Below are 15,739 nucleotides of genomic sequence, written 5' to 3' on the forward strand. Positions count from 1 at the left end.
CCCTAAACTGTGCCTTAATCCTAACCCGTATGCTAACACTAACCCATGCCCTAACATGAAAAAAAAAAAAAAAAAAAAAAAAAAAACAAACCTGAGCAGCCACTGGGCAAGGAGATGGAAGGGCCCGTTGCGAGTGGACCCTGCGTGTAAGCGCAGCTTGCAGCACCATCTCACCTTGACGAGGTAGTCTCCTCCCCATTCTGCAGCAGAGAAGAGGCAGCAGCCCGCCCAGGCCCCAGCGCTGCAGGGTGGAGGCACCAGGCTGGTGCACACACAGGGCCACAACCCACTCGAGGCCACTTACTTCCTGCTGCTTTCTCTCCTGCTACAAATTTGAGCACTTCTGATTCAACCTGACAAACTTTTTGGAGTGGTGGTGGTGGGGACTGGCCCATTGGGTGGGTCAGGGGCCCCTGTCAACTCAACAAACATGCACTCCACACAGGCATGGGGGAGCTGGAAGGATGAGACAGATACAACTGACCCGTTCTCAGAGTTGGCCGTCCAGGTTAGAGAACCACGTGTGTCACCAGCTCCCGCCAGAGGGGGTCCCAGAGGAGGGAGATGCCCCAGGCAGATGGGGGTGGCAAGGCAGGCGGAAAAGTACAGAGTGTTGTACAGGCCCCGAATGCCTGGTCCCCGATACCTGGAGGCCCTGCCCCCACGTGGGGTGCCACAGCAGCACGCAGGCAGGGGTGGAGAGGAGGCGAGTGTGCACCCAGAGGCTGGGAGAGGAGCTCCGAGTCTCCCGAGATGACCAACCACCCACAAGGCGCGCAAAGAAAGCTAGTCTTCCTCACTCCAGGCCAGCAATCCAGGCTGGGAGGAGAGCGTCCCAGGTGGAGCTGGTCTGCAGTGGGCGGACTCTGGCCCCCCTCACCTTCTCCTTGTGCAGAGCGTTGTTCTCCAGCCCATCCACCTGCAGCAGTTTCTTGGCCACCCCAATGCAGGGCAGGTCTGTGAGGACACCAAGGTGGCAGGCTACCCCAAAGCCTGTAGGGGCAGAGCAAGATGAGGCTGGGGAGGTGAGGCAATGAGCCCAGCAGTTTATAGACAGTGTGGGGATGGGGGCCACACCAGAGCCTCGCTGAACTTTTCCACGTGAACAGAGGCCTGTCGGTGGGCAAGGACTTGTGGGACAGGGCTCTAAGCCCCACCCTGACCTCGTACGTGGCCCTCTACCCTGACTTCCGGGCTGGCAGGCTCGGTGGAAGACGCCTCCCCCTCCCCCGCAACCCGTTCTGACAAGATTAGGAGCCTGATTATAATTAGTGTGCTCACATGCTTCACTTGCTTCCTTCATCCTCCCCTCCCCTTTGTGGCCACCTTCAGGCCTCTGCATCTCTGCCCTTAACTCGCCCAGAACTTTGGGGCTCCTGCCAGGGGGCAAGGATTGCAGTGACTGGGCGCCAGGCCCAGGGCTGGCCTGCTGATCCTGCACTAGTGTCCAGGGTGGCTCTGGGCCCACAGGCTCCCAGGGCAGGGGCTAAAATCACAATGCCACCCCTTCCTGACTCCCTCTGCCGCCCAACCCACAGGTTTGTATCTGAGGGTAAGACAGCCCCTCCCCCTTGGTGGTTCTCCCCAGGACAAGGTTCCAGCACCCAGGTGGGTGTGGGTTTCCCTGTGTCAGTGGGGAACAGGCACACCTGTCTGTTCCTGTTCTGTTGCAGCCAAGGGTCTGTTTAGGACACAGGGCAGGCCGCCAGTGGGACAGGCTAGCTGGGCTCAGGGCCTGAGACTGCTGGAAGCGTCAGGTCCAAACTGGATGTTGGTACCTGAGCTGAGCCAGCACAGGCGGTGGAGGCAGGCAGGAAAGGGGCAGGGGTGAAGAGAAGTAGGGGCTCCTTCCTAGGGGGCCTTGACAAGGACAGCTCAAGGCCAGAAGGAGCTGCAAGGCCAGGCTGGTGGCAGAGGGCCTGGGGCCTGGTGCAGGCAGACTGCACCCCTCCTGGTCCCTCTCTTACAGCCCTCTCGGGGAGTCTTGGGAGCAGATTACCTCGGTGGTGGAGCACCCCATTTCCATCCACAAAAAGGACCTGGAAGAGCCACAGGGGAAAGTCACGGTCAGCTGAAGTGCCCCTCGCCCATCAGGTTGGGACATCCCAGAGCAAGACGAGGGGCCCAGCTCTTGAGGTCTGATCCCTCTTGAGGCAAAAGTACTTCTCCAGGAAGCTCATGGGATCTCTCCCTGCAGTGGGGCGGGGCCTGTGGAGGGCCTTTCCTCCAGCCCAGTGAGATACCTGCCTGGGGCATGAGGCGGGGCTCCTTCTCCCACAGCTGCTGCACCGCGTCCACCAGGAAGGGCACCTCTCGGAAGGCCAGGAAGCCTGACACGTAGGGGGCTGTCAGGCTCACCATGCGACAGTCCTCATACATCACCTGCCACCAGGCACCCAGGTCACTAGGCACGCGCGGCCCTGGCCACCTCCCCCGCACCCTCGCATGCTCTTGGCCCTTATCTGACAATTCCTGTCACTCCCTCTGTCTCCCAGGCCCACACCCAAGTCGCCCCCTTCCCTGACTCACTAACTGGAGACAGGTGATCCACCCTGCAGATGCGCAGTGGGGATTCAAATGGTGCCACTTCAAAGGTACTGGCCACACCTGGTCTGTATCAGGCCCTCCTCAGGCTGCCTCCTTTGTAAATCTGTTGCCTGTTGCCTCCCCACCCCACCCTGCTGCCAGGCTGTTTGGAGGCTCACAGAGGACAAAGCACAAGAAGCACCTGTGAACAGACACCATAGTGCCATATTAGAAGGGGCCTCGGGGAAGAAAAGGCCAAGTCTTCACAGAGGCTACAATAGCAAGAAGGGCAACTCTGGCTTTAAGAAAAGAGATTACAAATATTTCGGGAAAAGGACAGGCATGATCTCAGAGTGAGGCAGTTTGGAAGAGAACTGGGTCCCAAGGGATGGGAGAGTCCAAAAAGAAAAATTCTGAGGCTGCAAATAACCCCAGAGAGAGAAGAGGGGATACCCCTGGGGATGTTTTGCTAAAAGGCCTGGCTCACGCTGGGAGGAGTGGGGGCCAGGAGTCTGAGGTAGACCTGCTGGGGACCACCCAGAATTTTCACACCCTCTGGCAGACTGTTCTTCAAACTTAAAAGTCCTAACACAGCATGGAAGAGGAGGCCCTGTTGGTACTTGATTAGCATGTAACCACCGCTCAGAGCACAGGACTGCAGCCCTAAGCCCCTTAAACCTTGAGTTTTCATTACAGCCAGACCACCGGAGGTGAGAACGTTTCCCACTAAGCACACATTCTCCAGAACCTTCAGATGTCCTGGATTGTTACTGACCATCCCACCCCTCCACCAATCTCTTGGTGATAGCGTTCAAAATCATACTTCCACCTCTCCCTTGAAGCTAGGTCATAATGACATGTCCCTAAATGAAGGAATTACTCTAATAGCATGGAGGAAGGGGCTCGTCCTTCCAACATTTTTATCAGTGACTCACAGGAAACTCATCAAACTGCCAATGACCTAGAGTGGGCAGAGTCCAACCGGATGACAGACCAGAGAATTCGATTCACAGTGAACCCGGCAGGCTGGAACGCTGAACCCCATGCAACAGGATGACTCTTCACGGGGACATGCACGAAGTTCAAGTGTGGCCTGAGTTCCCACAGGATGATGGTGGCTGCTTACGTTTGAATCCCTCTGCACAAGCTCCAGGAACCAGAGATCCACAGGAGAGGAGATGAACCCGCTGCACCCCATGCCCACAGCGTAACTGGGAGACAAGCCAATTACAAGCAACGGTGTGCATCTACGGGCGGAAATAAACAGCCCAGACTCACAGAGCCAGCTCTGGGCCCCTCGCCAGAAAGGCAGGTGGGGAAGGGGCAAGGGCAGGGGGTGTGGTGGGGCCTAGTGGTGGGGAGCCTGATGGAATGAGACCTGGGGGGCAGCCCCAGCCTTATCAGGAAGATGCTGCTCTGGGGAGACACAGGTGAGCCCTGGGGGCTTGTGGAGAAGAGAGCGAGGCCAGAAGTGTAAGGTCCTTTGGAAACAAGAGTATCAAAGAATCAGAAGAGACACTGGCCGTCTTTGCTTCTGAAAAGGATGCCATTTATTGGCACGACTATACTTCACTGTCCCTCATGATTTAAGAAACCCATTGAGGCACCCAAACCCCTGGCCCTTTGAGTTTCCTGTTTAAATACATTTTTTTTTTTTTAAGGCCACACCGAGTGGCATGCAGGATCTTCCCTGCAGTGGAAGTGCAGAGTCTTAGCCACTGGAACACCAGGGAAGTACCTAAGTACAACTTAGAGTGAACAGAGAACTACAGGAACTCAGAAGGCAATGATCAAACCTTGTGAGTTGATGAAATGCTGCCCCCAACCAGTTGTGCAGCAGAGGTAAGTTAACTAAACGGCAGACAGAGAGCACAACCTGGCAGAAATAAAAACAGAAACCCAAAAAAACCTGACAAGATAGCAAACCCAGCATATGCCTGACTGAGAAAGAAAAACTATGGAGCTGAAATAATAAATATAACTAATACTTAAAACCACAAACTAAGAAACGTTCCAAAAATAAAAGAAGATCTGACCCCACATATTGAAAGACCCAAGTGGGAACTTGGGGAAACTGACATGGAAGTCACCTCAAGATGTATCTTAGTGAAGATCCACCAGAAGGCAGACAGCAGAAGCAAGAAGAACTACAATCCCCCAGCCTGTGGAATGAAAAACTGCATTCATAGAAAGACAGACAAAATGAAAAGGCAGAAGACAATGTACCAGATGAAGGAACAATATAAAACCTCAGAAAAACAACTAAATGAAGTGGAGATAGGCAACCTTCCAGAAAAAGAATTCATAATAATGACAGTGAAGATGATCCAGGACCTCGGAAAAAGAATGGAGGCAAAGATGGAGAAGATGCAAGGAATGTTTAACAAAGACCTAGAAGAAGTAAAGAACAAACACCTAGAAGAATTAAAGAACAAACAAACACAGATGAACAATACAATAGCTGAAATGAAAAATATACTAGAAGGAATCCATAGCAGAATAACTGAGGCAGAAGAACGGATAAGTGACCTGGAAGACAGAATGGTGGAATTCACTGCCATGGAACAGAATAAAGAAAAAAGAATGCAAAGAAATGAAGACAGCCTGAGAAACCTCTGGGAAAACATTAAACACACCAACATTCACATTATAGGGGTCCCAGAAGGAGAAGAGAGAAAGGACCCGAGAAAATATTTGAAGAGATTATAGTTGAAAACTTCCCTAACTTGGGAAAGGAAACAGCCACCCAAGTCCAGGAAATGCAGGGTCCCAGGCAGGATAAACCCAAAGAGAAACACACTGAGACACACAGTCATCAAACTGACAAAAATTAAAGACAAAGAAAAATTATTGAAAGCAACAAGGGAAAGATGACAAATAACATACAAGGGAACTCCCATAAGGTTAACAGCTGGTTTCTCAGCAGAAACTCTACAAGCCAGAAGGGAGTGGCACGATATATTTAAAGTGATGAAAGGGAAGAACCTACAACCAAGATTACTCTACCCAGCAAGGATCTTATTCACATTCGACAGAGAAATCAAAAGTTTTACACACAAGCAAAAGCTAGGAGAATTCAGCACCACCAAACCAGCTCTACAACAAATGCTAAAGGAACTTCTCTAAGTAAGAAACAAAAGAGAAGAAAAGGACCTACAAAAACAAACCCCAAACAATTAAGAAAATGGTAATAGGAACATACTTAATGATAATTACCTTAAATGTGAATGGATTAAATGCTCCAACCAAAAGACACAGGCTCGCTGAATGGATACCAAAACAAGACCCATATATATGCTGGCTACACGAGACCCACTTCAGACCTAGAGACACATACAGACTGAAAGTAAGGGGGTGGAAAAAGATATTCCATGCAAATGGAAACCAAAAGAAAGCTGGAGTAGCAATACTCATATCAGATAAAATAGACTTTAAAATAAAGAATGTTCCAAGAGACAAGGAAGGACACTACATAATGATCAAGGGATCAATCCAAGAAGAAAACATAACAATTATAAATATGTATGCACCCAACACAGGAGCACCACAATACATAAGGCAAATGCTAACAGCTATAAAAGAGGAAATCGACAATAACACAATAACAGTGGGGGACTTTAACACCTCACTTATATCAATGGACTGATCATCCAGACAGAAAATTAAAAAGGAAACACAAGCTTTAAATGACACAATAGACCAGATAGATTTAATTGATATTTATAGGACATTCCATCTGAAAACAGCAGATTACACTTTCTTCTCAAGTACACATGGGACATTCTCCAGGATAGATCATATCTTGGGTCACAAATCAAGCCTCAGTAAATTTAAGAAAATTGAAATCATATCAAGCATCTTTCCCAACCACAACACTTTGAGATCAGAAACCAATTACAGGGAAAGAAACGTAGAAACCACAAACACACGGAGGCTAAACAATACGTTACTAAATAAACAAGAGATCACTGAAGAAATCAAAGAGGAAATCAAAAAAATACCTCGAGACAAATGACAATGAAAACACGATTCAAAACCTATGGGATGCAGCAAAAGCAGTTCTAAGAGGGAAGTTTATAGCAATACAATCCTACTTCAAGAAACAAGAAAAATCTCAATAAACAATCTAACCTTACACCTAAAGGAACTAGAGAAAGAAGAACAAACAAAGCCCCAAATTAGTAGAAAGAAAGAAATCATAAAGACCAGAGCAGAAATAAATGAAATAGAAAGAAAACAATAGCAAAGATCAATAAAACTAAAAGCTGGTTTTTGAGAAGATAAACAAAATTGATAAACCTTTAGCCAGACTCATCAAGAAAAAGAAAGGACTCAAATCAATAAAATTAGAAATGAAAAAGGAGAAGTTACAATGGACACCACAGAAATACAAAGCATCATAAGAGACTACTACAAACAACTCTACGCCAATAAAATGGACAACCTGGAAGAAATGGACAAATTCTTGGAAAGGTATAACCTTCCAAGACTGAACCAGGAAGAAACAGAAAATATAAACAGACCAATCACAAGTAATGAAATTGAAACTGTGATTAAAAATATGCCAACAAACAAAAGTCCAGGACCAGATGGCTTCACAGGTGAATTCTATCAAACATTGAGAGAAGAGCTAACACCCATCCTTCTCAAACTCTTCCAAAAAATTGCAGAGGAAGGAACACTCCCAAATTCATTCTACGAGGCCACCATCACCCTGACACCAAAACCAAACAAAGATAGTACAAAAAAAAGAAAATTACAGACCAATATCACTGATGAATATAGATGCAAAAATCCTCAACAAAATACTAAGAAACAGAATCCAAAAACACATTAAAAGGATCGTTCACCATGATCAAGTGGGATTTATCCCAGGGATGCAAGGATTCTTCAATATATGCAAATCAATTAATGTGATACACCATACTAACAAACTGAAGAATTAAAAACCGTATGATTGGACTTCCCTGGTGGTGCAGTGGATAAAGAATGCCAATGCAGGGGACACAGGTTCGATCCCTGGTCCAGGAAGATGCCACATGCTACGGAGCAACTAAGCCCATGTGCCACAACTACAACTACTGAGCCTGCATGCTGCAACTAAGGAGCCCATGTGCTGCAACTAAGGAGCCCACCTGCCACAACTATGAGCCAGTGCAACCAAATAAATAAATAAATATTAAAACAACACCACCACCACCATATGATCATCTCAATAGGTGCAGAAAAAGCTTTTGACAAAATTCAACACCCATTTATGATAAAAACTCTCCAGAAGGTGGGCATAGAGGAAACCTACCTCAACATAATAAAGGCCATATACGAGAAACCCACAGCAAACATCATTCCCAATGGTGAAAAACAAAGCATTTCCTCTAAGATCAGGAACAAGACAAGGATGTCCACTCTCACCACTATTATTCAACATAGTTTTGGAAGTCCTAGCCACAGCAATCAGAGAAGAAAAAGAAATAAAAGGGATACAAATAGGAAAAGAAGTAAAACTGTCACTGTTTGCAGATGACATGATACTATACATAGGTAAATCTGAAGATGCCACCAGAAAACTACTAGAGATAATCAATGAATCTGGTAAAGCTGCAAGATACAAAATTAATGCACAGTAATCTCTTGGATTCCTATACACTAACAACAAAAGATCAGAAAGAGAAATTAAGGAAAATTAAGAAATTAAGGGGAGGCGGGGCTGGTGGTAGTGGTGGGATGAATTGGGAGATTGGGATTGACATATATACACTAATATGTACAAAATAGATAACGAATAAGAACTTGCTGTATAAAAAATAAATAAATAAAATTTTAAAAAATGTATCTTAGTGGAAAAAAAAAAGTAAACAGCAACATACTGGACCCCCTTCAAAAAAAATCTCCACAGTAATCATAATCTACTATCAACAGCAACATAACGCATGTCAAAGTTTTACAGATCAGAGAAAAATACAAAACCAGCTTTAAGAGACATATGGGGACAACTGGGGAAATGTGTTACGGAATGGGATTCAGGTGGTGATGGAATAATGTACGTATATTTTAAGGTGTGATAATGACGCTTCCATTATGTAGGAAAATATCATTCTAGGACAGGTTTGCTGAGCTGTCACAACCTCTAGGAGGCACTCTTGAATCCCAGTGCGCGCGCACACACAAAGACTACAAAATCAGTTGAATCTTAAGCAGAGGGTATACGGGTGTTCAGTGTATTTTTCTTTCAACTTTTCAGTATGTGCACGCATTTTCAAGTTAAAAATCTGGGAGAAGGGATGAAATGAGAGAGTAGCATTGACATATATACATTACCAAATGTAAACTAGATAGCTAGTGGGAAGCAGCAGCATTGTACAGGGAGATCAGCTTGGGGCTTCGTGACCACCTAGAGCAGTGGGATAGGGAGAGTGGGAGGGAGGGAAACGCAAGAGGGAGGGGATATGGGGATATGTGCATACATATAGCAGATTCACTTTGTTATACAGCAGGAACTAACACAACATTATAAAGCACTTATACTCCAATAAAGATGTTAAAAAAAAAATTCTGGGAGAAGGAAAAATCAGTTGTATATTTAGTGTGTGGGCATGATCTAGTCAGTAATCTCTGTGAAGATATGCAAGTTTCAACCCAAGCTGGCATTGTCCATTAGGCCCACCAAATGGTTGAACCAAAAGGCTGAACTGCACTTGAGGTACTCGATTCAGTTCTGGGTGCTGGATGTAAAAATGGGCCCTACTCACTGAGGGCAGGCTGGAGGGCAAGCAGCAAGTGAAGGAGCTGGAATCACCTCAGTGAAACTCAGGAGAACACAGGACTGTCTTCAAATAGGAGGGTAGGAAAGGTTTGTCCTGTGCTCTGCACCTTAAGGCAGAAGTCACAAACAACTAAATTTCAGCTCCATGTGGAAAATAACATACGAACCAGGCTTCCAACTATGGAACGGGCTCTGGTGTGAGGCCACGATTTGTCAGGGATGGTGAGGAAAGGATTCCTGGCTGTGCGAAAGGGAGACCAGTGATTCACAGCCTGGCTTTGCTTTGGAATCACAGGAAGGATTGTTTAAAAAGGTAAATATCGGGCTTCCCTGGTGGCGCAGTGGTTGAGAGTCCGCCTGCCGATGCAGGGGATACGGGTTCGTGCCCCGGTCCGGGAAGATCCCACATGCCACGGAGCGGCTGGGCGCGTGAGCCATGGCCGCTGAGCCTGCGCGTCCGGAGCCTGTGCCCCGCAACGGGAGCGGCCACAACAGTGAGAGGGCCACATACCCCCAAAAAAAAAAAAAAAGGGAAAAATAAGAAAAGGGGGGGGGGCCCCGGAATCTTTTTTTTTTTTTTAAAAAAAAAAAAAAGGGAAAAATAAGAAAAGGGGGGGGGGCCCCGGAATCTTTTTTTTTTTTTTAAAAAAAAAAAAAAGGGAAAAATAAGAAAAGGGGGGGGGGCCCCGGAATCTTTTTTTTTTTTTTAAAAAAAAAAAAAAGGGAAAAATAAGAAAAGGGGGGGGGGCCCCGGAATCTTTTTTTTTTTTTTAAAAAAAAAAAAAAGGGAAAAATAAGAAAAGGGGGGGGGGCCCCGGAATCTTTTTTTTTTTTTTAAAAAAAAAAAAAAGGGAAAAATAAGAAAAGGGGGGGGGGCCCCGGAATCTTTTTTTTTTTTTTAAAAAAAAAAAAAAGGGAAAAATAAGAAAAGGGGGGGGGGCCCCGGAATCTTTTTTTTTTTTTTAAAAAAAAAAAAAAGGGAAAAATAAGAAAAGGGGGGGGGGCCCCGGAATCTTTTTTTTTTTTTTAAAAAAAAAAAAAAGGGAAAAATAAGAAAAGGGGGGGGGGCCCCGGAATCTTTTTTTTTTTTTTAAAAAAAAAAAAAAGGGAAAAATAAGAAAAGGGGGGGGGGCCCCGGAATCTTTTTTTTTTTTTTAAAAAAAAAAAAAAGGGAAAAATAAGAAAAGGGGGGGGGGCCCCGGAATCTTTTTTTTTTTTTTAAAAAAAAAAAAAAAAAAAAAAAGGTAAATATCAGTAAAGGGAGTGGGGCCCTGGAATCTTTTTTGTTTTTTAACAACTTTGTTGAGATATAATTTACTACCATAAAATTACTTGAAGAGTATAATTCAACGCTTTCTGGTATTTACAGAGTTGTGCAACCATTACCATAATCCAATTTTAGAACATTTTCACCGCCCCCAGGTAATTCTTATACCCGTTAGCAGTCACCCTCCATCCCACTCCCTAGCCCTTGGCAACCACAAATCTACTTTGTGTCTCTATGGATTTGCCTATGGAATTCATATTTCTAAATGCACTTCCAGGCGACTCTCATTGCATGGATCCATGGTTGGGCATTTGGGAGTCACTGGACCAGACTATTCCAAGATCATTCCCTAGTCTAAGCTTCCATAGCACAGGATGACAAGTGCTGACTACATCCAAGTAGCAAGCACTTTGCTCAGTGCTGGGGCTCCAAAAGAAATACAGTATAACCCTGCCCTTCAGAACCTACAGATGGTGGGAAAACCAGAATATACCAATAACTTTTCTCTGAGGTAAGGGGAACTATTCAAAACTATTACTGCAATGAGGGGAGGAAGACTACTGCAAAAGGAGAGTGCTCCGTTAACAGACTGTAAGATCTGTGAGTACCTCCTAAACTGATAACTTTAACACAGTGTGAGAAGTACTGTAATAGCACAAGCATAAGAAACAGGCCTGGGCCAGAGACAAGGGGGTGGTTAATTTTGCAGGTACACAAAGGTATAGAGCAATGGGAACAAGTGAACTGGGTATTGAGAAGCGAGAAGTCATCCTCAGAATTAACAGTGGCTTAGCATTTAATTTTTGAGGGCTTACCACATGCCCATTATGCTAATTGCTTTCCATACATGATCTCAATTATTCCTCACCAAACTCTGAGTCAGGTATCAATATATTTCTGCTGAATTTTGACTAAAGGATCTTCCAAGTAAAGCACAAAGACGATGAGGCAGGAAGGTAGTAGCTTTGGGATCAGGCAGAGGAGCAGGGAGGGGGAAATGCTGAAGCTGCAGAGCAGAGGTTTCCTCGTCAAGCTCTTCTTTAGCCAAGGCTTCCTGAGCTGTTGACTCCAAAGGAATCGTGGGCACGCTGTTCATTCATTCACGTATCTATTCGATCGTCTTCTATGTGTCAGGCATTGAACTAGGTGCAGAGGCTACAACCGGTGGGCAAGACAGCATGGTTCCTACCATTGTGGAGTTTACATTCTGGTAGGGGAGACACACAGGCCAATTCCATCCCAGTGTGATAAAGAGGAATGAGAGGGTGCTGAGAGCAACTCCTGGTCTTGCAGGATGAAGGGGGGCTTACTGGAGGACCTAAGAGATGAGGAGGAGTTAGCCAGGAAGAACATTCCAGGAGAGGAAACATCACTGCTAAGGTCAGGCAGGCAGATACAGCAAGGCATGTTTGAGGAAGCCAAAGGCCTCTGGAGTGGAGAGTGGGTGAGGAGCGGGTGGCAGCCAGAGGTGAGCCTACAGGGAGTTACGTTAAGCAGGGGTCAGATCACGAACGGCCTTTATGCCCTGTCCGTGAGTGTCACCTTTATTTACCATGAGATCACAGGATAGGCACTTAAGTGTCTTAAGTGGACTAGGTGGTGACCTGCTCACATTTGGTTTTTAGAAAAACTGCTCTGATGGCAGCATGGAGAAGGGACCCAGGAAAGATTCTGCCTGTCACCTACAGGAGAGGTAACAGTGGCACAGCCAGGGAAGGGACAGCAGTGATGCAGACAAGTGGATAGATAAGACTCCAGTGATTTTAGGGGGGAGAAAAAGTGGAGTTCGTGTGTGACCTGCTGTGAGGGGTCTGGGAAGACAGAGATTTCCAGCTTGGGCAACTTGAGGGTGTGTTGCTGTGGGCCCCTGACATGGGGAGCCCAAGATAACGGCCCAACTTGGAGATCATGAGTTTATTTGGACGTAAGTCACAGAATGACTTCAGTTCTTGTCCCCTATCCTCTTTTTTTCAAAGGCTTCCCAACTCATTAATGAACTCCCACGAAAGGAGAAGCGGGGTTCTACCCTAACACTGTTCCCTGTCCAGAGCCCCACCTCTCTCACTAATGCACCCCGGGGCCCAGCGTAGCGGCCCCTGGCCAGCGTCCCCCCGGGGTTACCTCGAGCTCAGGGTAGCTGAGCACCACCAGGGAGGCGCAGGCGCTGACACTGTCGCCCTTCACAAAGGACACATCCACGCCCCCGACCCTCTGCAGACCCGAAAAAGCGGGGTCCCGTTGCCACGCCTCCGTGTCCCGGTCCACGACAAGTGTCTTCAACAAGGCTTGCTCCCTGAGGGCAGAAACAGGTCCAGCGGGCCGCCCAGCCCAGATCCCCCCCACCCCGCGGTACGGCTGCGGCCGCCCACACACGGAGCATCCAGGCCCGGGGTTCGGGGCTCTACCCGGGGACCCTCTCGGTCTCACCCCCTCCCTTCCCTGGGTCCCAGACGCGTCGCCGGAAGCTACAGCTCCCGAACGCCCTTTCGCCCGCACGCCGGAAACGGTCGCAGGCCCCCGCGGCCCCAAGCCGGGGATTAAGAGGTCGGAGGTCCGCTGGGAACTTCGTCGCTCCAGTCCCCGGATCTTACGCGTCCTCTGGCCCCATTACCGTTTCCAGAGCCACAGCGCTTCCTCCGGCGGCCTCCCAGACGCCTTTCGGGCCATGGCGCGGCCGTGACCGCCCCTTCCTCTGGCGTCACTTCCGGAGCGCCGCGCGCAGGCGCCGGACCGCATCGTTGCCATGGTGGCGCTCAGGTCGGGATCCCCGACGTCGCCGCCTTGTGGCTTGAGGCCCTGCTGGGGACCAGCGGCTCGGGAGTAGCGGCCGCCGACCTCAGAGTCAGCCTTTCCCCGCAGCCGTGGGGGAAGGAAAGTTGTCCCCGTCCAGGGCCCCTGACGGGATCTGAAAGTTACACTGACAAACAGATCTGCAGGAGAAAAGCACGTGTACACATTTTACTGAATTTCTACACGTACATGACACCTTTCACCGGAGAGTGGAGACCTGAAGAAGTGACCAGAGCGGGAAGCTTTATACCCTTTGGATAAAGAAACAATGAATTTGTGAAGAATTGTTAAGGCAGAGGGGTTTGGGCTGTGGGTAGTAAATGGTGAAACCAGATGGAGGTTTGCTCACCTTCTTGGCCTTAAACGCCCTGTCTCTGGTGATGAGAATGTCTCTCTCCCTCCTGGTACAGGGAGGGGACCTTTCACGTGGGAGATTTGGAGTGAAAAATGGGAGAAGCAGGAGTGATCTTGCTGCTTCTGCCGTTTTCTCGAATTTCTCCGGCTTAAGATCAATACGCCAATGTACCATATTTTGGAGTAGTGTGTCCTAAACGCCATCACCAAGCATCTGCCGCTTACATGACACCTTGACCTCCGTTTCAGGGACTCTTTTTGAGGACAGGACACAGTCCTTAGTGGGGCCAGACTCGTAAATTTGACCCGGTGGATCTTGGTGAGCAGAAAGACTTACTACGGACAACCTGTGGAACATTGACTGACCCCTGCTCTTCAATTGAATGAATAGTAATTCCATTCTCTTTGTGCCAGGTGTTGTGTGAGATGCTGGGGTTACAGCTTCCTCATGGTGGAACTGCAATTGTGTTAAGTGCTGGAGTGAAAATAATATGGGAGCATTTCAAGGTCTGAGGTAGCAAAGAGGCTGGTGTATTTGATGTACTGAAAGGCAGCCAGCTAGGCTGAAGTGTAGCAATTTAACCCGTGGTTTATATTCTACTAGGGGAATTAAGAGAAGTATATGGATAAGTAATCTAGTCTGAATAAAGACCTCAAGAGGAAAATACAGGATTGGAGTCTGAGGTTCAGGAAAAGCTTCATATGGCATTTGACCACTGGCGGCAAATGGGAGAGCCAAGATTTACTCTGCGGTCCATCTGGGCTGTACTGTGTGTCAGCCTTGTTGTGTTACAGAGCAGTCAGGACACAGAGGCATTTCGGTTTAGTAATCAGGAGTCAGTCACTCCACAGGAGTCACTCCATCTCCACAGGAGGCAGTTACTGGGTGCTGAGGAAGGAGCAGTGCTCTCTGGGTTGAGGTTCTGATGTGCTTCAGGGTACAGGCGTGGTGATGGGGAAGGAATGCTGGGGCATGTGTAACACTCCAAGTGGGTCTACGTGTGAAGGAAGGGGAGCAGGGTTGAAGGCAGGCCTTTATAGGATATGCAGTCGCAGGGGTGGCTTCCATGTGCTCCAGCTGGGCCCTTTCCCCTCCAGTTTCTCTCTGCTCTTGCCCCAGATGGCTTCCCAAAATAATCCCAGCTCCTCAGAAGGAAGCACAGTCCTGCTGTCCCCAGAATACACTTCAGTCTGAGGAGGTTTCAATCTTGTCAGCATTTGCTTTCTTGGAGGAAGGCACTTTCTTGGTGTTTTTCCAGTTGAAAATGAGATCCATAATGTTTGAGCAGGGGATTAATTAGTGAAGAGAGGGATTAGAAAGAGCAGGAAGCAATAAAAATGCTAATCATGGTTGGATGGATTGTTATTCAGCTCAAGGCCTCAGGCTTTCTACCTTCTCATCTAGTGTCTCTCTAGACCCAGCTGATACAGCGACCCTACACTTGTTGCGAACATATGAAGTCAGAGATGCAGCAGTGCCCTTGCACGGGGCTGGACATGGGTAGCTTTACCTACTGAGCAAAGCCCTTTCTTCACAGTGATTGTTTATCACTAGAAGTTTGTTTCCGGGTTGAAATTGCCTGAACCTAGGAGTGACTGAAATAGCTCATGACTTGTCTCAGTTAACATGTGAGGAAATCCTACAGCCACTGATGAAAGGTAAATAATTTACACACATAGTAAGGTCTTAGAAAGAAGGAGACAGTGATCAGTTGTGAAGATTTTCAGATTAAGTCATCACCAACCTAGTGAATGTTTCCTCCTGGGCTGAAAGAAGACAGAACTGTGGAGCAGGAACAATCCAGAATATGAATGGAAACGAGAATGAGTAGGCAGGGCTAGAGGGGAAGGTCAGGGTCAGTGAGGAGCTACTGAGGAAGGGAGAGTAGGCGGACTTGACACAGACGCTGTGGGGAAGAAGACGCGGCGGGGGGGGGGGGGGGGGGGGGGGGGGCGCCGCGCGTCTCCTTCGTGAACCAGCGCCTCTTCTTGCTGCGGTTCCAGACCATGGGGTTCTCTCCTGGAGGAACCTCTTCATT

At 47.7% G+C, this 15,739-nt stretch overlaps 1 protein-coding gene across 1 annotated transcript in view; it reads right to left on the reverse strand.

Moving 5' to 3' along the window:
* ENDOV (endonuclease V) overlaps positions 1-13,223 on the reverse strand; it is a 19,846-nt gene extending 6,623 nt beyond the window's left edge. The window contains exons 1-5 of the mRNA XM_007462387.1: positions 13,168-13,223; positions 12,678-12,849; positions 2,248-2,382; positions 2,000-2,039; positions 881-993 (exon numbers count right to left, since the gene is read on the reverse strand). Coding sequence (XP_007462449.1) covers positions 881-993; positions 2,000-2,039; positions 2,248-2,382; positions 12,678-12,849; positions 13,168-13,223 — 516 coding nt within the window. The remainder of the gene's footprint in view (positions 1-880; positions 994-1,999; positions 2,040-2,247; positions 2,383-12,677; positions 12,850-13,167) is intronic.
* Positions 13,224-15,739: the final 2,516 nt, after the last annotated feature.

Source organism: Lipotes vexillifer, unplaced genomic scaffold (genome assembly GCF_000442215.2).
Source record: "Lipotes vexillifer unplaced genomic scaffold, Lipotes_vexillifer_v1.1 scaffold1691, whole genome shotgun sequence".
Taxonomy (NCBI): domain Eukaryota; kingdom Metazoa; phylum Chordata; class Mammalia; order Artiodactyla; family Lipotidae; genus Lipotes; species Lipotes vexillifer.